The 19,765-nt window shown below is 38.8% G+C and overlaps 1 protein-coding gene across 1 annotated transcript; it reads right to left on the minus strand.

The window, feature by feature from the left end:
* Positions 1–6,509: 6,509 nt before the first annotated feature.
* On the minus strand, positions 6,510–18,183 carry angptl2b (angiopoietin like 2b). Its single transcript, XM_088429985.1, has 5 exons — positions 17,754–18,183; positions 12,617–13,502; positions 9,021–9,214; positions 7,956–8,226; positions 6,510–7,883 (listed from the first exon to the last, which is right to left on the minus strand). The coding sequence occupies exons 2-5, from the start codon at positions 13,476–13,478 to the stop codon at positions 7,684–7,686; spliced, it is 1,527 nt and encodes a 508-aa protein (XP_088286111.1). The 5' UTR covers positions 13,479–13,502; positions 17,754–18,183; the 3' UTR covers positions 6,510–7,683.
* Between the last annotated feature and the right edge of the window lie 1,582 nt (positions 18,184–19,765).

Consider the following 19,765-nt stretch of genomic DNA (forward strand, 5'->3'; position numbering starts at 1 on the left):
AAGCTTATTACCGCGCACACACGCACATTTTTTAAAACACATGTAATAATCAATTGACATGATTAATATAAATTTGAAATCATAAACCCTCTGGAAAACCATAACTATGATGTGGTGAGTTTGAAAACCGCTGCGCTAGAGGGAGCCCGCGTCACACCGCGCTCTGGCCAGTCCTTCTCAAATTGTGCGGCCGAGATGGGACAACAGGGAGGGGGGACGGGCGTTGGGGGCGGTGCGTGGAGAAACGGGCTTTGCTTTGCGGTGGGGAGTGTAATTATACATTCACTGCACCAGGTGATTCAGTGGCGTTCTCGATGACAAAGTCCTGCTGTCAGCAACATTTTTTCCCTAAATCATATTAGAAATGTGATTTAGAAAAAAATAGTCAAAATAATTTTGTCTTCAGGTTAAAATGTTTAAGATAACGCTGTGTTAATGTTCCAGGTCATCTTTTATTTGTTATTTATTGATGATGTTGATCAACAATAAATCATTTGCTCTGATGTTGGCCAAATGTTTCAAGGTTAATGAAGATTGACAGCCACCGCTGATAGGAAGAACCACGCCATGTTCCCGCCGGGCCTGCTCGTGGCTGAAGGTGTTCCTCACAAAAGACGATTTGATGCATCGTTTTGTGAGGTATTTAAGGACAGTCCAATTTGAGAGTAGACAGATTTGATTCGGTTTAATTCTGTAGGGATTCAATTCATTCTGGTACGGCTCACCTTGGGGACAATACAATTACTTTTGTTGTCATCTTACATGCATTTGAAACTACTTGCCAATGTTGTATTTTACCAGTTCAACAGATATCACCCATGTATTTTGAAGCAAAAGGATTTAGTTCAATTTGTTGCATTTGCAACTTTGAAATTTGAATATTGAACTCCTTTTTTTCTTACATTCCTAGTGTTAAAGCTTTGTTACAGCCGCCTCCACAGAGAGCCAAATGTCTGATAAAGGTCTTAGCTGGCCATTTGTGTTGTCAAAGACGTCTTCTTGAATCAATTTAGCCTGTTGCACAAAGCATTTCCAAGGAGCAAGAAATAATTCCACCTCTTTAAAGTATATGTCATCATGTGGTTTGAACCAATCGTCACTCACTATGAAATATTCCAATAGTAGACTGATTGTTTGACTCTAATGTTACACAAACACTGGGGCCTGAAACAATGAGCTAACTCAATATGAAAATGTTGAAAGTACTGGATAAGGCCAGGAAACTCCGGGTCAACTTACTTTATGAATAGCTCTTGAACTGATCTCAGGGGGTGTGATATATTATGGCTTTGCAGCACAATTTCGACCTTGTAGTCTCAGTGACGGTTTGTTTAGATTTGACAGCATCACTACTACAATGCGAAGCTACAAGGGTCATTCACATGCTTCTTTGCACGGCACAAGTGAGTGTCATTTTGGGAAGCTCTGATTGCATCCTGCCATAAAATGGGCTGATATAATGCCAGCACACATAATTCTTCCACTTCCTTCCTCGCTAGTGCTGGAATGGATGAACTTGTGCTCGGTGAAGCTGCTGGAGGACAGAGAGCTTTCCATGCTTTTAGGACTGTCAATTAAGCTTGCAATGCTGTTATGAATGAAAAGAATCAACCAATACCTTCAATCTAAACCCTAAATGCAGATTTTAATCACTCTGACGTTTCATTTAAACAGAAAGCAACATGAAGCCGAGGACCAAACGATGATGTACGTATCCATACAAGTGAATGTGTTGTCACACAACAAAATAAAAATGTCAAGCATTTTGACGGTAGTTCAATTGACAAAGTTTCAGCACTTGAATGTTGTCAAGTTGAAATTCCTAGTTTTGAGAAAAATGTGTTCAAAGTTTTGGCACATTCATATTCCTAATGTCAATAGCAACTAGTACCTTAGGAAAAACATATTGACATGAAATCTTCTGGAAGTGTTAAATAAACACTGGAGAATAAATTCCAGTCACAGGTAAAGATATCATCTGAGATTTGAACACTTCAAAATGTGAGGAAGTTTGACATCCCAATAAATGAAATTGGGCAAAACTGTTTTAAAAAAGATCATTTAAGTTTGGATTTACTGTCACGATGGAGGAGTACTAAAGACATTTTGTTCATGTTTTTATATGGTGTTAGTTTCACACTAAAATGCATTGCGGGTGCTGATTGATTTTTTATTTATTTTTTTTTGTGAGAGTTGTAGACCTTTTTGACGTTTGGTTTTCCGATCCACTACTTGTGTAGGTTCTAAAAGGGGTCTGTGGCAATTACAGAAACAACAGTTCAATAGAAAAAAATGTGAAAGATGGCAGCAAGAAGTTTTTTTTTTTTTTTATAGTGCATAAATTATGTTTTGTTGTTTATTCATTTACTAACATTGCTTACTGAAAGACATTGGAACTTAGTAATAATAAATATTGTATTATTACAATTGCATCTTTATTAAACACAGATCAGAGTTTAAATGTCTGGTTCAAAACTGAACCTGTCAGCAACTTCATTTTACTTTGGAAATTGCACCCATCTTTACTTTCTTCTACAAATATACAGCTTTATGAATTTCTAGAAAACGATATAGATGACCAAATCTTAACGATACAAGTTAATTGCCAAATACGTTTTGAATTGAGTGTAAAGTAGCCGGACATACTGTCAAGCTTTTGAGACAAATGAACTGTTTGTGAAATTCCCAGAAATGAATCATTTTGCTGATGTGAGAGTTTTCTCCTTGTTCATATTTTCCTTTATTAAAACAGAGTCGATTTGTTCTGTACTGGAACTAATCCACGTTTCCTGTAATTTTGACTCATTGACTAAAAATGGTCCAGAGAAGAGGCCGTTGGTGTTCTGCTGTGAATGTGTTGGACAACATAGTGTACAATTGCAAGCCAGCTTAGAAGTGGATTTTAGTAAATCTCTTGCTATTTTTGTTTCATCCAAATTAATGCATTTATTTATTATCGTCAATATTTTTTAATTGCTAATGCTAGTTTTCTTCAAGGGTGATTTCATTGGTTTGACCGATTCTGAATAATAACAATTTTTATCCGTAGGAGGAATCCATTACAGATTTATGTCCATTCAACCATTTTTTGATGTTAAACTCCAATAATGATAAATAAAACTTAAAAGTCTTAAAAGTATCCTACAAACCTATTAAAAGTCACTTGCGGTGTGAATTTCATTAAAATATTGAAATGTGACAGGAAAACAAATGAATGACACCCCTAGCTACTAAAGCAGCCATGTCAAACATACGGCCCACGGGTCGGTTCTGGCCCGTGAACAGGTTTAATCCGGCCCACGAGATGATTTTGCAATGTAAAAACGAGCGGATTATTTTTCAATGTATGAAAAACATGAAATGTTTTATGATTAATAGTAATGTTAATTTTATGATTAAGAGTGGTGCTGTGCATGTACTGCTCTGGACAGTATTAAACAAGAATAATAAATTGTTGGTTTAAAGTTATATCAATTATATGTATTTTATTGGTACGGCCCACTTGGGAATAGATTTTCCTCCATGCAGCTGGCAAGCTAAAACGAGACGCCCCTGCTCTTAAGAATAAAGCTATGCTATGGAAAATATATTTTGACTGACCATCTTGAGAGATTGCTGTCAGGTTCCCTGCAGTGGACTGCGTATAGGACTGTGTGATGCACCAGTGCTTTGGAACAACATCAAACAGAGCATGAAACAGTGGTCAAAGGTTGTTAGGCTCTAGACAATTGCGCACATATCCACAGTTGGAAACCAGTTCAAATGCTGAGCCTTTGGAAAATGAGGAAGAAAGTGGAATCCTGAAGTTCCACGAAACAATGAAGTGACTATTCTCCCAAACAGACACTTCACCGCATTATGATGTTTTTCCAATTTCAGGCATCCTTAATAACTCCCATATGCATCACAATCATTTTACAGCAGCAAATGGGTGCATTATGAATGAAAGGAAACATACTATTTTTACTGTTTTCGGATGCAGTGTTTACTGTCTTTCTATTTAGGTTGTTTTACAATTATGTTTACCATTAAAAGTATACCGCCTAGTATTTAGCATTATTATGACAAACGTTCACACAAACCATTCAGTATCCACTTAGTTTTGTTTTTGTCATGAATGAATGACACACTTAAATACAGTGGTAAATATAAGAAGAAAGAGCTACAAGAATAAACCTTCAGCAGGGTTTCATAGGAATGGAAAATGAGATGGAGGAAAAAGCCTCTTCCTCTGTACTTTTTGCAGTAGACGTCACAACACTTAACACCTGAAGGAAGCCTGGCTCTTTTAACTGTGCTTATACTTATGGCAACACTAAATGGGTGGAATCACAAAAGATTTGTGGGATTTTTTTTAGGCCATACATACAGATCTTACTCAGGTTTAACCCTATGATCCGTAAGCCTCAGTCTGCAGATCAAAGAAGAGATCAAGGAATCTTAATGGGAAATGATTTATGGATTAGCCAAAAGTTCCCGTTCAATTGGGATAAAGATCGGCACTTCCAAATTTCAGATCATGGTCCTCAGGCAGAAACGAATGGAGAACCCTCTTCAGGTTGCAGATGAGATACTGCCCCAAGTGGAGGAGCTCAAGTCTCTTCCCGTCAAAGAGGCCTAACGCATCTCATGAGTGTGGTGTTTATGAGTGAAAGCAGGATGGAGGGGGAGATCAACAGGCATCTTGGTGCAGCAGACTACGTATCGGTTTGTCATGGGGAAGAAGGAGCCGAACCCAAAGTCAAAGCTCTCGATTTACCGGTCGATCTACGTTTCTACCCTCACCTATGGTCACAAACGTGCCGTGGAGTATGAGCGAAAGAACAGGATTCCAGATATGGGTGGCCGGAATCAGGTTTCTCCTCAGGATGTCCGTGGTCTCCGTTTGAGATAGGTTGAGAAACTCCAAGTTTTTGGCACCCTCAAAACTAACTCTGAGGCAAACGTACCAAGTACTTATCCACAGCTTCGCCTTAACCAGTGTTGTCAGCCTAAATGTAATTCATTTCTGTGCCAAAATCTCAAAGCATTTTGTATTGAGCTGGATTGAAAAGGTCCTTTATTAAAAATAACTTAGGACTTAAAGTCGTAACTTGGATAGGAGTGTTTAAAGGTCTCATTAAACAATTTGTTCTGTGGTTTCTATGGGTACGATACGATTTACCATGACACAAAATGATAAAGAGATCTGACAGGGCAAAGGAAAATGGTTCCATTAAAGGTTCAAGCACATAGACTTTTGCAGATGTGAAGTTTGAATGTTCAGGTTCAGGTTTGACAACTCGGGAAATGCGGTTGTCTTTTTGCTGACTTAGCACTGTGTCAGCTCTTGGTTTTCCATGTTGGTTGAGGTATGGGGTCCACAGCGGCCAACCTTGCTAAAGGTTTTCCATGGCGGTGAGTTGTCAGCCACGCAACATGTTGTTTCTGTTTATGGAGAAGATGAAACATTCTCTTTGAGTAACCACAAATCGGGTAAAGCCAACTGCTTTTAAGATGTGACTAAGTAAGTATTAGTGAGTAGGAAAATTCAGAGCATTCTTGGATACTGCACGAATCATGTTGCTGACCAGAGCTTCTACGATTGTCTGTCTTCCATCAGAAGGCTCAAATTCCATTTGGATGACAGATTTTTTATTTGTCACTTCCAGCAGCCAGTGGCGCACTTCTCAGTAAAAATTTACGACAGGGAATGGTAACATACAGTGAACTTCAACCCTTTGTTGCCTCTACAACGTGGTATATTAGGTTTCATATGGAGGAATGATTTTAAATAGTGCATGTCATTTTTGCTCTGTTGCCTATGAAAACTCAAAATGTGTGTAAAGTTGTCAGTCACAGAAATTCATCCTCAGTTGTTTTTCAGTCGGAAACCCTCGCGTCTGGCATCCAAGGATGACATGATGGAGTTTTTGTTTATCACCGTGAAGTCATTTTGGGTTCATTTTCCAGCTGTCTTCGGAAAACTCATTGACACTTTTAGCAAAGTGAAGGAAGGTTTTGCTGACAGTGAACACGTCTGCTAGATGCATTACTTGAGCAGGCCAAGCCTGTCACATTTCATCACTCTTTTTACTAGCCTGCTAAATCTATACGATAGAGCCAGATTCGGTTTTGACTGACTCTTTATGCTAATTAGTATTTTGTCAGGAAAGTTCAGGTGGAGGTCAGCGCAGGTGGATTATTTTTTGTTTACTTGCATTGATTTATTTGCATATTAACTCTGGCAACTATATTTATTTCATAGGTTGAGCACATTTCATAAAAAACAGTAGGTTTTGAATCAGGGATAAAGACAATATTCTAACGTCAAACAAGGAATAATACTGTAATACTGTGATGAGCACAGAGTATGTTCATTTACCTCTTCCTCCTCATACAGCTTTCCTTTATTAAAGGCAAGGTCCACAAAAGCAAGATGTCTTACTAAGATAACCATCAGAGAAATTCATGTCAGTTTCCTAATAGCAACCCTTCTTTTTCACTTTTCATTAATAAATAAGGACGGGTTAAAGTTCATCTGTACAGATTTTATTGCAAGTTTTCATTCCATAAATGTATCTACTACATTATATTACAAATATCTTATGTACAAACAGTTATTTCATTAAGATCAACAAACCTCTCGATTTATACAGAATCAAAATAAAGTGAACACAACATTGCGTATACCACAGTTAATTAATAAAGATGAAAATGGCAGTAATTTTACAACGTAATTTGACTTTAACAGATACACCAACCCAGAGTTAAAAAAAAAAAAACTTCAATGCACTGACAAATTTTACACTTCTATTCAGAATGAAGCTGACCAAAAAAAAAAAAAAAAAAATCATGGGATACATTTCCTGTGTCTGATACTGCATAGAACAACTGGATATACTGTACTTTATGTACGTATAAAATAGATTTCCGTCTCAAATCGAATTAACAGAAGTGATTCCCTTTTCAAAGAATATTAAATTATGGTCAAACTTCTGGCAGTATGGCAGAGATGTTGTTACCAAGTCTGACGCATAGTCAGGAAGTCCTGGGTTTCAGGTCGGGCCCTCTTGGGAGAAGTTTGCGTGTTCCCCCAATGCTTGCGTGGGTTTTCTCCAGGTACTTGTTTCCGGCTTTCTCTCACATACCAGACATGCGTGTCAGATGAATTGAAGCCTATATCCTCCTTATGTGACAATGTCAATTTTCGTTCACCTATACATTATTGTATGTGCCCTGCGATTAACTGATAACCCTTCCAGAGTTTTCAATCCCACAAAGGTCACATGAACCATCATATAATCATGGCTTGTGAAATAAATCACATCATCGGTCTCTAAATTTGAAGTGTGTGGGCTGCTGCTGTTTCTGGACGTTTCTGTTGTGATAGAAGTGACCTGGAGACTCTTTATATTACAGTATGCTGCTTTCATGGCCTGCTTTGTTAGCACAAAGGCAACCACCTTTCATTTTCAGCTCCCTGTGACCATGATTAAAATGCAGCAGGTTTTTAAAGTCGGATGGGTGCATAAAAGCGCGGACAAGAGAAGCAGTTCATGCTGCACTTTACAGTAATGTACCTGAGCAATCTACCAATACCAATACAATGAATACGGGATACCACAGCGGTAATAAAACCTCTGTGAATTTGAGAGCCTTTGTGTTTAGTTGCAGGGAAATTCAGCATGCGTTTTGTAACAGCTAGTGGAAAGTGTTTGCGTTTGGACGGATCATCATGATCACTCTCTTGAGGGAGTAAGCCCCTCCTCTGAACTCTGCCCAATACACTCCGTCTTGGTAACGGCTCCGATAGTGACCTCCCCTGTACCAAACGCCATTCAAATTGGAATGGGCGCAAGAGTTGTACCACCAGCCTCCCTTCTGGTAGTGGGCACAATTACCTGGAGAAAAACAGAAGAGGTACAGTATAAAGTTACGCTTTTATACGGTTGACTCGATTTTATCATTTGTACCTGTATATGCATCATGGTCTCTGTCCAGTGTTGTGAATTGTTTTCCGTTGTGCCAAGTGAGAGAGTCTCCGGCGTTGCCATGGTAACGACCCACCCGTAGCTTATAGAATTCAGCCTCCGGGTCTACTTTGAAGCTGGCGTACTCGGCAAACACCTTCCTGCCAGACCAGTCCTCCAGAGTTACCAGCAGCTTGTAGTTGCCCTGGTTCGTCAGCCAGTAGATATTTTCCAGGCCCAGCCAGTACTCGCCATCGATGTTTCCGAACCCTTGCTGTGACGTGTAGAAGTCGGAAAACACCAGCGTGATTATGAAATTCTCTGTTTGCAAGCATTAGACATCTCATCTATCAAAGTGATATTCCAGGGTAGTCCTTTGTTTTCTGAAGTTAATGACAAATTTAGCTCTTCTATGAAGTTGTTTATCTTCAATAACCATCGTTATAAATGGAGCGTATGAGTCATGTTTGACTAGCAGTTGAGAAGTTCAGTAAGTGTTTGTGATGTTATTTTGTTACTGAAAACAAAGCAAGGCCCATAATCCATCTTGTCTTAATGTTTTGATCAGTCATAAAGCTCACTAGTTTGTACTATCCCTGGCCCGGCACATGCTTTGAATCACACAACACTCGTCCTGATGAGCACATGAATGCAATTTCTGATCTCAGGAGGTTAAAATATTTGGTCCTGGAAAGATCTGTTTCTGCCCTTTGCTACACTTTAATTAGAACCTTGTGATTTGCCGGTAAACAAATGTTTCCTGAGCTTGAAGAAATATTTCCTTTCAGGGGATTCCAAAGTCTAGAAATCTTACACAACCATCAATCTGATTTTGTAACATTTGGATGGTTTTTTTGTGAAAGTAAATGTGAGGTTAATCCACAAGGGCCAACAGATGTAGATGGGATCAATGAGTCATGTGTGCTTTGCACATGCTACATTAACCACTTCGTTAAGTGTTAAATAATTCTCTATTCATTACTTGTTCACATCTGGTCAATGTCAGAGTCCCAACACGAGCCACCGGTTGCTCTACGCGGAGCCTAATTTGGTGTGAGGCGGTGGTACCTTGTATGTCTCCCAGTTCCTGAAAAAGTTGACAGAGCCGTCCACTCTCCTCTGGATTACGGTCCAGCCACCTGGATCGTGTCTTTGGTCACACCACACCTGCATTAGACGATTGGCATTCTCTGGTTTTAACAAGTACATGCCACTGTTGGTGTGGCCTTCTTCCAGAGCCTGCAGGCAGTCTCGAAATGGACCTGGATAGAAGCATGGCTTACTGTCAAGCAGGTAATGTTTTGTCCAGAAAGCCCTGTCATCATATATAGTGGAATCACATCTCCAAAGACACCGCAAATAGATTTTGGAGTCTGACAAAGGAAATCCCATCCTTCAACAACGTGCTTCTTATTTTAACAGTAAAATTGACTTTGGCTTTTTCTCTCATAAGGGAAATGCTTGCCGGGTGTGGAGCCAAAGGAAACACTGGCATGAGGGCAAAGGGAACCCTGACAGTAGAATGATGAAACAGTAGCAAACTTTTCACTACCTTTATTTCTTTATTGTCTTGCCCCCGATATATATGTATATATATATATATATATATATATATATATATATATATATATATATATATATATATATATATATATATATATATTCTCATAGAAGATGATTTTCTTTATTTGTGTTCTAACTAGGGTTTAAAGTTAGAATGTCCTGTTTATTTCAGAAGTAATGTTATAAATATGCTGCATAAACGGAGGCATTTTTATTTTGTCTTTTATTTGCAATTTGCAAACGTATTTGGCATAAACAAGACTATAACAGTGAAACAGGCTTTCCTAATTGAGTGTGAAAGTGATTAAGCAGAGCACAGTTTTCCATCTGGCACCATAAATAAAGTGCTCAAATACAGCATTGACAGCTTATTTTATTTGTCATAAGCATATCTAGTGTATACAGTAAGAGTGAGATGTATTAAAATATTGGAAGACAATTCAACATGCCATGTAAGATGCAATAAATCACACTCTTCTATCTGCATTAATCCTGATGAGATGACATCACAAATGTACACTATACAGGTTTCATATTATGAAGACTGGCAACATAGTTGGTGAATGCATTATGATGTATCTCATATGTCATGAATTTACTTTAAAATAAATCTTTGTCAAGCTGTTACAAGGCAGACAACTATCCCTTTCTAAGCCCAATTCTATGGGGGAATATGATTTGATTCTTGCCTGGTGCAAATGGAACAAATGACATCATTCCCCCTTGGTATCTCACGCCTTCCTTTTTTGTAGTGCTCTGTTCGCCCTTTCTCTATTACTCACAGCTCTTTGTGACATTATCATTGCTATCAACAAAACATTTCTAACATTTTCAAGGTTTGAAAAATGCTTGACTTTTTGGAACCATCTAGAAAAGCTTAAACCTATAGCACTACCTTTTAACATTGACAATAGTTTGTTAATCAGAGTCATAAAATTGAGGAATGTGCATTTTTTTTCCACATTCTTGTTCAGCTTTTATGAAATACAAAGTTATTCTTTTTTTTTTTTACTGGGACACTGAGACCATAATCTAGTCATGTCATGAGTGTTTCAGCTGCATGTCTAGCACACTTAAGTGAATAGAGGGGGGGAGCTGTCAACTGATCACCACCTGGTGCTATGTTGGTTCTTCTGGAGAGATAAGATGCCGGTCCAACCTGGCAGAACCAAATGTAATGTGAGGATCTGTTGGGAATTGATGGCAGAGTTCCCTGTCGCGTGGAGCTTCAACTCACAGATCTGGCAGAATTATGGCCATGTCTCATGGGAGGCAGAGGAAAATGTATTATCCCTCCATTGCTACGGCAGCCAGCTGCGGTCAAAATGTGGTTCGCGTGCAGTAATCCCCAAACGTATTGGTGGACACTGGTGGTGAGGGATGCCATCAAGCTGAAAGAGTTTTATTGCATCTTTTTGGTTTGTGGGACCTTGGAGGCAGCTGTCGGGTACAAACCCAGAAGCAAACCCACGACCTTCACATGTCAATAAATGAATAAATGCTAACCGTTCTTCCACTGAATTATGAATTATTAGCAATCAGATGAAAGTGTATTTTTCAAAACATTTTCATTTTTTTGATTTGGTATTGTTTGAAGTCGGTCTCATCAGTGTCAAAAAGGTCAGGAACCCCTGAACTGCTATCAAAGCTGATAACAAAGATTGCCTATATAAAAAAAAATATACATATATATATATATATATATATATATATATATATATATATATATATATATATATATATATATATATATATATATATATATATATATGTGTGTGTGTGTGTGTGTGTTGGCCCATTTTCTTGGGCTGCATCCGAATGTGCACTTTTAGCCCGTAGCCTCTAATTCATTAAATATTCTGGCACTATATGACGCACTTGGAAGTAGTAGTGTCCGGCTTTCTATTTAGCGAGTCAGACAGCCAGCTGACTACATTCTACTCACATTTCACATGACCCCTGCACCTGTCATGACGCACAGCTGCATTAGGATCTCCCTTTATTTATTGTTAATGATAAAAATATGATTATATTGTCTTTATTGTATATGTTTAAAAATAAATAAAATGTTATGACGACCGTATCGCATGATGTTTGCACCAAAAGAGACCAGCAGGCTTCTTACTGTTCACAGAGAATTGTGGTCTATATTAAGCTGGTGTCTGGCCATCGATGCGCAGTACAGTTTTAAGTGCATTGTGGGTGGTTTTGAGTGCCCGACATTTTTGCACCCTGAACATTTGAACACTCCAACAAAGGAATAGTGTGCAGACATGAATACAGACTACTGACATGCAGCAATTCCCTGATCTTCATCATTGAACATTCAGGAAAAGTTTTGAATATTACTTTATCATGTTCAAATCAGCCTCCCATTGTCTATAGCCATTTATCCTCACGAGGGTCACAGGCTCGCGAGTGCCTATCCCAGCTGATTTCGGCCAGTAGGCGGGGCACACCCTGAATTGGTTGCCAGCCAATTGCAGGGCACACAAAGACGGACAACCATACACTTACCCAGTCACAACTTTGGACGATTAAGAGTGTCCAATACACCTACCATGCATGTTTTTGGAGTGTGGGAGAACATGCACACTCTACACAAGAAGGCCAGAAAGAGGTGGATTTGAACCTGGGCACCTGAACTGTGAGGCAGACGTGCTAACCACTGTCCCACGAGCCACCCCATTTTCAAATCAATTAAACTGATTTTGTCTTCGCTTAACAGGAGAATATAGAGAGGTTTGTTTAATGTTACTTATCATGTTTATTTTTTCCCTGGTTTTATTGATGTGTGCTAAGCAAAAAAAAAAATCACTTTTCTTGTTTCCAGCCGGAAGATAAAGTTAGCTCATCTGTGTAATTACAGTATGCTGGATCTACTTTCGACTCACTTTGTTTTCAGTTCATCAAAGTCCAGTCATTTTTAACTTACCGGGTAGTTAGAATTCTAAACTACTGCAATTCAGACTCACAGAGGAGAATGGGACAGGGCACTTAGTTTTAATACAATCAACTGGCAAATAAGGCGTAATTATTTGTAAAACAAAGAGAGAGGTCGAGAGAGAAAGATTTGTTTTCTAACAAAACATCCGACTCACCAGAGGGTTTGTCAGTGGACGATGGGATGTGAATGATGGTGGGCATAGTTGGAGGCGGTAGAGACTTCTGGTCATTCTGGATCTCATTGCTGAGTGGCTTGTTAACGCGAGGAAGAACCGCCGGCTGGTAAGGCTTGTTAAGCGGTGGCGATGGCCGAGGTGGTTGAGCCCGCGGCTGCGGCACAGGGACGTGTCGGAGAGGAGGTCGACCTCGGCACTGTTCCTCCAGCAGGGCAATCAGAGATGACTGGTTGGTGGCCAAGGAGGCCAAGTGCTGGTACTTGTGCTCCAAGTCTTTGTAGCGACTCGTAAGTTGTTGCATTTCTGAAGTTTGGTTGAGTATTTTGTTCTCCACCTGAGCTAATTCAAGAGCATTGTCTCTCTTTCTAATGATCTCATGGAGGAGTTGCATGTACAATTGCGTAACTCTGGAATTCATGTTGCGGCTTTCTTTTCTCAGAAGCTTGACCTCGTTTACAATGCCTCCATCAACTTCTACCAATTGTTGTAGAGTCTCAATCTGCCTTTTCTGTTTCTGTAGCTCCACATTTAGCAGCTCTAACTCCTGCTTATGGACCCGATTCTCCAGCGTGGCCTCCGGCTCCTTGGAGTTGACACAGATAGCCCCTGTCACTTTTTGCTGCGGCACAATGAAAGTATATGAGCATTTGTCCTGCGCCTGGTCAACGGGCGCACGTTTGCTTCTCCCTGCATATAGAAACTCCCTTTCCAGACCATCATCACTACTCTCAAATTCTTCAGCTCCCGTAAAGCTGTGGCTGTCTGACACACTCCCCTGGATTGGACAGACGAGCCCATAAGCAAGAAGGAGGCCCAGCAGGACCATCGAATGGGTATCCATGAGACTGTGGCCAACTCACCAAGCCTGAGGGATAAAGGAAGAAAACCAAGGGTGTCAGATCACAAAGTCCTGACTGTGATCGTCCTGTGATCATTACACACAGTCTCTGTGTGTAATTCCTTTGTGACTCATTTACATTTTCTTTTAAGTCTCCTCCCCAGTTCTTTTCTTCTTTTAAAACTCTGTCTCTTTTGGTTGTTCTATGCAGTTTTTACACTCAAATTTACCATTAACAAATGTACTGTACATATGAAATGCCCATACTGTCATACAGCTACACAAGGATGTCCACAAATTATCTACTGTGGCTGCAATAATTCATTGCTGTCTCTTTGTGTTCCACGTTTTTTTTTTTTACTTCAAATTAAGACATTAATACATTTAATTTTAGTGATATTTGTTAAGTTATATTTAATATACAGCATCAGTTCGAAGTTTGGAAACATCTTCAAATTCAAATGGCCTAAAACACAAGAAGAGATCAAGAAATTTCAGCTATTACCCCTTGATAGTGCACAGTCTTTAACTGAAAGTTCACGTCATAAAACCTAACAAACTACTACAATGTGCAAAGCTGTCATCTGGGCAAAAGTTGCCTGCTCTGAAGAATCCAATCACAATGTAACACAGTGATGAATACCCTGACCTCATTATCATAATTATAGTAAAAGTCATTCATTTTAAAATAAATTAAAAAAACTTAATATACAGTATATATATATTCTGGACGTGTCGTTGCAATAGCCAATATGATCACAAGTTGCCGACAGTAAGACCAGCTAGAAAACCTGTGATCGAATGGAATGGATGGGGGGGACAGAGCTATTCAGACGCTTGGTTGATCTCCATTAACAGTGTAGCCTTCATCAGCACCAGACCCAGGGACCTTTAGCAGAAAAAATAAATACATCTACTTGCTTTTTTTAACCCACAATAACTGAAGTCGAGCAAAAGGTTACCAAATCATTGAAGTCTTCTTTGAGAAAAAAAGAAGATGTTTTTTGTGTTGAAATCTATGTTTTGGGGGACAGCAGTTTCGGCGAGTGCAAGCATTTTATTTATGTTCTCATTTTTTAAATGTTTTTGTAATTTTCTTTTGTTCATATGCAATTACTGGAGATATTGTGTCACGCGGGGTGATAAGCTTGTGTACTTCTTTATATGATTTCTCCAGCCATAGTGTGTCATAAATGATAGTATTATGAGGGGTATTTTTTCATTCTAAGTAGCACATGGCTGAAGGCCTAAGTGTGAAATGCATGGACCGTTACTGATGTAACATCGAAGTCATAACGGAGCTAGCATATATGATGGACTGTATATGACAGTGCAGATTGTGATCTGTGAAAATGCTTTCATTGGTGGGTCTTTGAAAAACACAAATGAGCTTTATATATAATTTAATTTAGTATTTTAGTATTGTAGTTCATATTATTTATCCTAAACTGATCATGGAGGATTTTGTGGAATATTTTTGATGGGGTTGTGTTGTACTTTCCTAAAAAATAAAGCGGGGCAGAGGGTATTTCAAATAGCACAAATGAACATTACTATTAGTGAAGTCACACTCTAAACAGAATCTTCAAAGAAAGTCCACACAGAGAAATAATAAAAGCCAGCACAGCCTGTTGTCTGCAATGCACCCATGACTATAACAGACTGATGGCTCCCCTTGGAACATGATCTCTGGCTCAGTGAAATGCTGTGTGAGTTTCCCCTGCTGTGTCGACATCCCATACCAGTCGTTGTAAATTTGGATCCTCCTGCTCTAAAGTCTCACTTCAAAGCTGAAGTGAAAACTGTTTGCAGATCTTGGGAAATGTGTGTGTTGTGTGAGTGTGCATTAAGTGATTTTATTTTTCAATTAAAACCTATTAAAAAAAAAACACTTGCTGGGCTCAATCTCAGGCCCAGCTTCCTCGTCTAAGGCAGTCTGTGATAAACCCATCTACACACCTAACTCTCCTTGCTGTTAACAATTGCCGTGTTTTCCGCACTGTAAGGCGCACCACCAAAAAGCTTTACATTTTTTCAAAAGGTGACAGTGCGTTTTATAATCCGATGCGAATTATACACTGCATAAACCGTGAGTTTTCATTTTGGGGGGACAAAATAACAAATAAAGCAACTAAATAAATAAAGCAATTAAATAAATAAAGCAACTTAATTGCCATGTAAATTCTTCATGTTTACCTCTGCATTTATAAATGTACATTTTTAAATAAAATTTTAACCCTAACCCCTAACCCTAAATAACATTTTTATAACATCCTGTTTGAAATGTTGATATTCTATAATGCTCCAATTTTTAAACAATATATATAAAAATATATATAAAAAAATATATATAAAAAAAAAAATCTGAGTATTTGTAAAAAGAAAGTGTGATTTTATCAAATAAATTCTGAAACGGATTTTAAATCAAAAAACAATATATTTTAAGGTTTGTTGGTTGCAATTTGATGAAAAGCATCAATTTGAATATTTAATGGAATCCTAATTATATTTTTTTACATTCATCATGGCATTGATCCAAACAGTCTTTTGATGAACTAATTAATCAAGAGGTATTTCTTCCCCATTCTTCAGACGGTACTTTCCACAAATAATCTTTATTCTTAATTTCTGATTTTCTCTAAATAAAATGTGACTGACTTATCTACATTTTTCTCGCGTAAGTGCAGCTCCAACTAGCGGATGCACGACGCAGCCTCTACAGTAGCTTTTATTCTATGCACCTTATAGTGCACTGTGCCTTATATATGAAAAGGGTTTTCAAAGGGTTTTGAAGGTGCACCTTATAGTGCGGAAAATACGGTAACCCTGTTGTTCACTAGTGTCCTAAAATTATTTCAGTTAAATACAGTGCTCTTGAGTGGACACTAGTAGCTCCAGCCGCTTGAGCACAGCCAAAGATCTGAAGGTCAATGGCAGAAGTGCAGTGGAAAAACCTCTCCATCTTTATTTGATTGGCAGCTCCTCTTGGGTAATTCCACTCAGCGTTAAATCAAGCATTATAGGAGAGTGCAGCAGTTAGGTCAGTGTACCTCTGAGCGGTAGCGCACTCCAGCCCAATTTGGTAATGCTCATGCTATATTAATTAGAAGCCGGGCAACCTCTCCGTGACTGGCTGATGTCTCACCCTCGTCCCTCTCATTTCAGCTTGAGCATGGCATTCCTCACATTCTTAGTCACCTCATTAGAGTGAGTCGCCATGCACACATGGAGCGAAACCCAGACCTTGTCAATGCAGGGCCGTTATATCACTTAGCTGCGCCACACCTTCACAACATAGTGTCCTCGCTGTATTATTCCCTGTGCTGTACTTTTTCCGTGACCACAACACGACCACACAGCAGCATTATTTTTTAGTGACTAAAATAAAGCATTGACTTTACAGATCTACTGTGCAGCATTTTCAAACTGGCATCACCTCTGCTGAGTAATGTCTGTATCCTGCATGAAAACTACTAATTACCCCCCCAAAAGCAAGTTTAAGGTGATGATCTCCATTTTATTATTTTCAGTGACCTCACTTTTTCCTGTTGCTGGTAAACGGTCATACAAAAATATTTGGAGCATGATGAATCCCATCAACCTGCACAGCTGAATTCTACTAATGGGTTATTTCAGGACTTCAGGACTTCTCATTCATATTGTGCCCGAGGTCACCTAAGTTAATTTGGGAGTTGGGGGTCTCCTAAACTGTTTTGCTAGGTTTTACCTCAAAGCCCTATTATCTAAACACTACCCTGGCAACAGAAACAAAGACAGGATTCAAGCTCCTGCTTCCATATCCTCTTCAGCTCCAGGGGGACATCCTGAACTTGTACACTACTAGATAGGAGGTTTTGAATTAATTGTAAAAGAGAATAAATAGAATAGAACCGTTTCATTTTTTTTTAAATGTGGCAATATACATGTCTTATGATATGGCATTAGTCTTTTGTTGAATACTTTATTGTTTGCTCAGGCTTATAGTGAGGAAACACTTAGCCTTGAGCGCCTGCTCTCCATCATCCCCCTGCGCTGAATTAACCCCACGACCAAATCGATCAGTCAGTCAAATGACATTATCGAATTGCACCTTTTTGGTTCCAAAATATGTTACATTCAAATTCACAACTACATTTTGGACATCACTTATCTTAAAATAGTCAATTTGTTCCAAATTTCCATTGCTGTACAATTTATCAATACAAGTGACAAAAAAGTAGAACATATTTAGTATTTTCGTGACCTCATTTATGATAAAGTAGAGGACTTGAAGCTTACAAGAAAACTGAAGCGTATTGATGAGACTCCCTCAGTTGTCTTGCTCTCTTGGCTGAGCCAACTGTAGATCCTCGTGATAGAAAATCATCCCAAAAGAGATGGCCTTGTCATCCTCTGCTTTCTTCCTGTCCGGTTACTCACTCTTTGTCATCTCAGTCCATTTCAGCAGTGGACAGGTAAAAGTACTTTAAAGGTAAGAATGTAAAAAAAAAAACTCATGTACTCAGCACAAGATTGGCTTCCAGACTGTCCCAAGGGGGGGAAAAAATGTTGCAACAGTCCTAATAGACAATACGAACTTAAGCTTTTCTCCTGTGTCCCAGGCAGGTCATGTGCTGCACTTTAGAAAAGTGTCACTTTGCGGTGAGCTGAATCCATCACTTCTGCTTCAGGGCTCCAAGAGGCTGTCTCTCTCAGTTCTCTCCCTCCCTCTCCCTCTCGCTCTCTCTCTCTCTCTCTCTCTCTTACCCTTCTTGATGCTCTTCAACGATGAAAAGTTTAAAGCACAGCTTCAGTAATCAGACAAATTTGAACTAAGAGCCTTTCCTTCTCTAACATTGAATACATTCTCCCTGCCTATACTCCACCCCTGATCCCAATGGCACAAAAGAGATTGCACACACGCACGCATGCAGTCCACTCAAATTTCCAACCATTTGCCCTGCCCACTGATCAGTGGTTCATCACTGCTATTTCGGGATGGGACTGCATGGTTCCTCTGGTGCTTACAAATCAGTTGTGTGTTTCTGATCAGATGCTAATTGGGTGATAATGAGTACCTGCACCAAAAGAAATGGAAAGATCCTGTCAGGAGAGGAAGTAGATCCAGGTGTTCAACTCAGAGCAATTCTGGGTGAAGGGCTACCCACACTGGTCAATCGTCTGATGGTGAAATATGAGAAGGGTCTTAATCTCAGTAGGGCTAAGAATGTTTGAATTACATAGATAGTGATGCCATTACGTCAGAGGCAAAGCTGTACTAACCTGTGTCCATGAGCTGGTGTAGAAAGGATGATACATTTCTCTTACTCTGCTAAATCATGCCAAAGCTTGATGAATTTTAACAAGCTGTGACTTGGCTTTCAGGACGGTTTCCTTGGATGTTGTTGTCTTGTGTTGTGTTTCCAGTGCATCTTCAATCAAAGTTATGGATCTGTTAGTCTAGCAGCCAATGACGCTATCGTCATTGGTTTCTTTTGTTCCACTGGCCTTTTTGAACATATATATATATATATATATATATATATATATATATATATATATATATATATATATATATATATATATATAAAATAAAGTAACACATTTTCCCACTTAATTACTCACTGTTCATATTGTTGTATGCTCTTTTTTTGCTGTACTAAGTGTGTCAAAGTTGCAGATGGGTTATTATTACCTTACAGTTTTGGGAGTGATGCATTACAAAAGTAATATAATTACTGTAATGCATTACAAAAGTAATGTATTCTTAATGCTTGATTATTTAATTACATTACAAAAGTAATGTATTCTTTATGTTTGATTATTTAATTACATTAAAAAGTAATGTAATTACTAAATGCTTTACTTTTTGCAGCAAGGCAGTAGTGTAATATATTACACACAAAAAAAATAGAAATATTGTACTCGTTACAAATGAAAAGTAACGCATTTCATTACAATGCATTTTCAACCTCAAATTATAATCGTTAGGTGCGCTTTATGCCCAACACCTAAAAAGCTGTCCGCTTCCCGAAATAGGATCAGTAATTTGACAAACCATTTAGATTGGTGCCATAGTAATGTGAATTTAGCGAAAAGAATACATGCAGAGGATTGCGCTCTCTCACTGAGGGATGCCTATAACTGACCTATGTGTTTTCTTTTACACGCGACTTGCTCTGCATTAGAGCAAGTGACATCATCATTTTGACATATCATCTTAGCCATTTATTTCCATAAACTTGTGTGTAATGTTCTGGTGAAAAAAGTCTGTATCGACAATATATTTGGGCACAAAACACATTTTGCTA

This window comes from Hippichthys cyanospilos, chromosome 1 (genome assembly GCF_059441005.1).
Source record: "Hippichthys cyanospilos isolate Australia breed blue-spotted pipefish chromosome 1, RoL_Hcya_1.0, whole genome shotgun sequence".
NCBI lineage: Eukaryota > Metazoa > Chordata > Actinopteri > Syngnathiformes > Syngnathidae > Hippichthys > Hippichthys cyanospilos.